This window comes from Aptenodytes patagonicus, chromosome 16 (assembly GCF_965638725.1).
Source record: "Aptenodytes patagonicus chromosome 16, bAptPat1.pri.cur, whole genome shotgun sequence".
Lineage (NCBI taxonomy): Eukaryota > Metazoa > Chordata > Aves > Sphenisciformes > Spheniscidae > Aptenodytes > Aptenodytes patagonicus.
Window position 1 is genome coordinate 4772980 of NC_134964.1, and position 6000 is coordinate 4778979.

A 6000-nucleotide genomic window follows, 5' to 3' on the forward strand; every position below is an offset into this window, starting at 1 on the left:
AAAAAATAAAAAAAATAAAAAGAGTAAAGCTTGCCACATAAAATATGTTTCAATGGAAAGCCCATTTCTGAGCAAATAAGAGCAGAGTGACTTGTTTGAAGATGTTGTGGGGGAGGATTTTTTTTTTTTTTTGCTTTGCCTCCTATTTTTCTTTTTTTTTTTCCCCTTTTCTCTGTGAAATAAGGTTGTAATTATGTAAAAGGTCATAGCATGTTTTCTCAAATAAAAATTTTGTAAACACAGCCAGCGCTTGGGCTTGTGGAGGAAGTTACTGGGAAGAGCGGCTGTTATCTGGAGAGGGGCGGAGAAGGGGAAAGGGAAGAGAAAGTTCTTTGTAATTCATTCAAACTTTCCTTGGGTTTTTTTGGTTTTGTTTCAAGGCTGCCGGCCTGGGGAATTGTGGCCTTGACCTGCAGCGTGCAAGTTGGTGGGAGTTGGGCCATTGACTTCAATGAGTGCAGGCTCTGAAGGACTTAAATAAGATGTTTTTCCTTGCTGAGCCATTAAAGATGCAACATGTGTCAGCTTGGAATGACTTTACAAAAATAAATCCTAACCATACCTTGACTAAATGGAGCTGGTTTCATCTCTTTGACTGAAAAGCCAGCTTTTATCCCCCTACCAAAATAATTTTAATGTACCCTAAAAATAAATAGATTTGCGGGCCGTTGTTACTGAGTATTTTAAAAATGTGTAATAGAACAGTCACTAAAAAAAAAAAAAAAAAAAAGAAACAAATTCTAAGACCCTGCCATGGCTCTTTCAGTTTTAATAGTAGAAATGAGCTTAATTTGATCTCCTTTCCCATCCTAAAAAAATAATAATTGCAAAACCCTTTCCCCTAACAAACATCTGCCACCCCCAGTTGTCTGGAAACTACAGGGGAGGGGTGTGGGAGGGGTTAATTTTTTTTTATATTTTTCTTTGTAATCCATCTGATGAAGGTTTTTCCATCCCTGCCGATGGGATGGCAAAGCACTTTTCCAAGGGAGCAGGCATGTCCGAGGAGGTGTGCGGCGGCAGACGGACAGGCTCCCTAAATGCTACCCCTCTGAATGGAAGCCCTTCATTTGTGCATATGCAATTAAGCAGCCTTAGAAGGAAGAAAGCTCCAAATGGGATAAAAGGAACCTTTAATCAAGAAGCTGAACGGTCTAATTCAGGATAATAGAGGGGTCCTTACTGTTTGACACAGGAGGGGTGGGGGTGCTTTTTGTCTCTGGGAACGTTGGCTTCATGATCTAACGACCCGGAGCAAAAGAGCAGGAATGCAGGACACTGCTACTTGACCTCCCCGTGTCACGTCCCGCAGGCTGGACCAGGGCTGCTCTGCGCCTCTGACTGCTAGGGAGCATCGGGAAACAAATACAGGAGTTTCTGTCACTTAAAATGGATACGTGAATTAGGCATTTGGTTGTTTTGAATGTGAGGCTCCCGTTTTGGGTTTTCTTTTCCAGTAGGAGTGCCGCAGAGTTTCAGCTTTGGCGTTGCAGGAAGCTGGGATGGTTTTCTTTTAATCCATCCGTATGCCTAAAAAGCCTCTCCTTTTAATAACAGTTGCTAATTTGAATGCTGGGCTTCAGCTTTGAAACAAGAAAACACATGAAAGAAAGAAGGTGGGGAGAGAGGGGAACCTTAAGAACGCTTTGCTTTGAAATTCTATTTATTTATTTTTTAAACAAGATACTTGACCAGAAATCACTGCGCTTTCTAATTTTCTTTACGGCTGAGGATGCCCACTGCCAACGTGTGTAATTTACTCACTGTAGAAGCTGTTGTCACCGCTGAGGAGCGTGCACAACCCTGCTCCCTCCCTCCCATCACCATCCCCGCAGCCCCAGGGATGCTCTCATGTTGCTGGACCTGAGCAGCCCTGAGGTTTTCCTGGCCGTGCTGGGCACTGGAGGAGCATCCTGGGAGGGAGAGATTGGAAATGTTGTGGTTAAAAGAACTGCCAAAGCATCCTTTGCTTTACCTTTTGATTTTTAACCGTGTTTTAATTCTCACCACAGATACTACTTCAAAAAAGCAAGCGACGAGTTCGACTGCGGTGCGGTGTTTGAAGAGATTTGGGAAGACGAAACCATCCTGCCGATGTACGAAGGAAGGATTCTTGGGAAAGTAGAAAGGATCGATTGATGGCATCTGTGTTTCTTAAGAAAAGTTAAGCTAGAAAAGTCTTTGGACACACAACAGTAGTGATGACAAGGAGAAAAAAAAACCTGAAGGAAAGTTTTGAACCAATGAAGAAAAAAAGTAAAGTCTATGAAGACTTTGCTGAATTAGCCTTAGAGGAAAAAAAATGGCATTATTATTCATGAGTTGGGTACTGAGATGATAAAAACCCTGAACTATTTATTAAAAACATGACCACTGTTGGCTATTGGAGATGCAGACCGTGTTTGAGAGACTTCCATACATAATATATGATTTCCTGGGGATCTGAAATCTATGGACTAAGAGAAACTGTGTATAGCTTACCTTAACAGTAATCCTTATTGATATTTATTGAACAGTCTGTTTTCCCTTAAGTCCAGTTTTTGGATATGCTGCTTTAACAATGGAGAAGAGAGGGGCTGGGAAGTGGGGTGATGGGAGGAAGGATTATTTTATTTTTTTATTTTGTTCCCACTATCTAAAATTTAGAAGTTTGGCTACGAGCACATTCATGATTTCTTTTTTTCAAGGGGAAGGAGGGAAGGAGTGATGTTGTGCCCAGTATTTCTCCAAGTGAAGATAAAACTTTTCTAAAGAAATAATAATAATAAAAACCGAAATAAAAATACTGTCCTACCATTCATCTAGAGACCGGTGCATTTTAATCTATGCTGCTCTAATTCGAAATAAAGGTCTTAAGCGTTAAATATGTTAGATGCAATATAACAACAGCAACTTGTTATTTCGTCCATGGATTTCTGCGGTGTGAGGTTTTTGCTTTGCTGCTGTCAGTGGTGAGGGTGCCATGCGGTGTCCAGCGCCTCTCTCGTTAAGGCAAGGTAGAGCAAAACCCTGAGCCTGGGAGAGCTGTAGAAGAAGCCATCCAGTTCCCGTTTCCATACTTAGCACACCAAAAGGACACGCTGCAAAAGCCAGATTAAAAAAACCCGTATGTATTCCACATAGCTAGCTAATTTTTTTTAGCCATTCTACTTCAATGTTCGCGCAGCTTGTATTTCAACAGCATGTAACTACGATGGGGCATATTTTCAGATCGGTGTGGAGCGCGTGATTCGTTGTGTGGTGGGTTTTGGTTGGGTTAGATTTTTTTTTTTTCTTCCCTTTGGCCTTACCTTCACAACGCCCATGTGAGCCCGTGGGAGATGTGGGCGAAGGCTCTCTGCAACCCTTGGCAGAGCTTCGCGTGTGCGTGTGCGTGGGTGCTGGGACGGAGCGACCCTTTCCCGAGAAAGACCTTGCATTTCTACAGTTGGGTTTTGTGTTGATTAAGTTAATCTGTGCATTCTGTTTGCCATTGCTACTTTGTGTAAGTCTGTATATATTGTAGAAAATGTATGGTGAAAATATTAATACACTATCTCTAGTGTTTTTAAAATTTAATCAGTACAGTACCTGTGCCTGCATGGTGTTACGAGACCATGTGTCGCCCTATATTCAGGGTTCAAGCTTTCCCTTGTTTGTTTAAGGGGTTTATGTATAAATATATTTTATGCCTTTTATTACAAGTCCTGTACTCATGACTTTTGCCATGGCATTTTTGTTCTACTTATACTGTAAATTATGCATTATAAAGAGTTTCATTTAAAAAAAAAAAATTACTTGGTACAATAATTATTGTAATTAAGAGATGTAGCCTTTATTAAAATTTTATATTTTTCAAATTAATATTGTCTGACTTTTTTTTTTGCCCTTAATGCCTTAAAAGGTTTCTTCTCCTGTATGGCGGTAGCTGGAAACGGTAGCTGAGCCTTGGCGGGAGCTATTCCTGCTGGGAAGGGGTTGCAGCTCAAGTAGGCAAGGCAAGGGCTGGGGCTGCACTTCAGTGCAATGACTGAATCATTTACAGCTCGTTCAGGTAACTCAGCTACAAATCTGGCGTAGTCTGACTGCAGCGCCAAGCCTACCTGGTGGGGAGAGACCAGGCCGACGGAGGAGTGGGGGCTTTCTCTTGCTCTGTAAGGTGGGATAATGAAGCCAGGGTGTGATGTTCAAATGGGACATGGCGGTCCCCGTGCTGGAGCTCTCCTGCAGGGCCATGGCACATCAGAGGGCTTCATCGTTAGGCGACGGAGGGTGGGCGCAGCCTTACTCGGGTGCGACTGAGCTGGGACTGCTCACCTGCATCACCTGCCGGAGCAAAACCCAGCTTTGTCAAGTCCTGGCTAATGCGGCTGCTTTGGCCGAGATGACCTGGGGAGAGATTCGATGGAAGCAGCCGAGCAGGACAAACGCCGGGGTGCTCTTACCCGTGTGCCTTCCCTCTCACTGGTATTTATGGTACAAAACCTATTTTATAGCTGAACGAGCTTAATTTGTTCCTGAGGGAAGCTGCCCATACCAGGGATGGATTTGTCTCCCAGCTGTCGCCCAGACCTTCCCCGGCTCGAGCAAGTAACCCTGGGAAAGCAATTGTGGAAATGCTTTTGGTCTGTCCTGTTCGTAACCAAAGCCAGCCTCTTTTCTTTCGCTAGACCAATGGCACCAACTAGGGTTTTTTTTTTTTTTTCCCCCTCTCTCCACCCTATTTTTTCTATGAGGTTTCAAATTATCTGGGTTATTTTGTGTGTATGAGAAGACTTCATTTAAAACATCAATAAAACTTCTATCAAAGGGCTCAACTTCACACCGAGTACACAGAGCTCAGGACTGAATCCTGCAGTTCAAGGGAGCTGCAGGCAGTTTTACACATTTAAATGGATGGTGCCTTGTTTTAAAAAAACCATCTGAAGTTCATGGGGTTCATCTTAATTGATAAGCTGGACATAACGGATGGGTGTAGGGAGACTTCAACAACATAAGGGAAGAAAGATATTTTTTTTTTTTCCCCTCGCTCTTTTTTTAGTCTACCATCAAAGGTTGGGAACTTAGCACTACATCGTAGTATTATTTTTCTTCTGCTATTAAAATGAATCACACTGTGCCTAATTCTTCTTGGGAAGATGAATGTGTTTGAGGCAGCTTGAAGCCATTCAGTGCCTTACAAGCCTTTGCATCTTTCTATCAATGTTCCAAAATACTCACCTCTGTTTTTTGGATGTCTGTAGAAACAAAATATAAAATGGCTTCAAATACATGGCAAGCTGTTTAGCGGAGATGAAAGGGTATTTGAATAGTCTTTTAAAAATGAATGAAAAGTGAATACTCTCTTCTGTTTCAATTATAAGTGGGACATGGAGCTCGTTAGACACCACCTTAATATGTGACACTCTGAAAATGTTCACCTACCTTCAGCGTTTCAGAAACATTTTGTTTTTTAGCTTGTCTTGGGATAAAGATCGTGATTACAGGCCTGGATTGTCAGCTGCTAAATGGAGAGGCAGCGTGGGAAAGTTCTACTGTTACAGCTTAAGAAGTGTAACATCCAACCACTATTTTTTAAAAAGGTACAGAAGATGGGGAGGGAGCAAGAATCTCATTTTGACCCAAGTGGGGTTTTTTTTTAGTTTAGCTTAAGTTTATCAGGTTTAATGAAACTCATGGTGAAAAACAAGTGCCCACAGAGCCGCTTGCAGCATTACGGTACCTGCCAAAATATCCCGGCTTGGGTCCTTCCAGAGGAGGGACATCAATAGCAAGAGCAGGCTCTGCAAAAGCAAACCCGAGCAGGGCTCAAGCGCTGCAGGAAGGACAGCGTGAGCGAGACCTAACCGCTCCACATGCTTAAATCACACTAATACTTAACACTTACTTAGAGCATTTTTCATCTTCAAAGCATGCTGGAAACATTCATTAAACCCCACAACACCCACGGAGGTAGGTAAACCTGCCCACGTTAGACCGTAGCACGGTGGATAATTGGCAGCGCGGACAGGGCAAGCGGCA

General features: G+C 42.7%; 1 protein-coding gene across 4 annotated transcripts in view; it reads left to right on the top strand.

Annotated features, from left to right (window-relative positions):
• AXIN2 (axin 2) overlaps nt 1-3843 on the top strand; it is a 49024-nt gene extending 45181 nt beyond the window's left edge. For all 4 annotated transcript variants that reach the window (XM_076354010.1, XM_076354009.1, XM_076354012.1 and 1 more), the window contains exon 11: nt 2013-3843. In XM_076354010.1, coding sequence (XP_076210125.1) covers nt 2013-2139 — 127 coding nt within the window. In that variant the 3' untranslated portion in view covers nt 2140-3843. The remainder of the gene's footprint in view (nt 1-2012) is intronic.
• The last annotated feature ends 2157 nt before the right edge of the window (nt 3844-6000 follow it).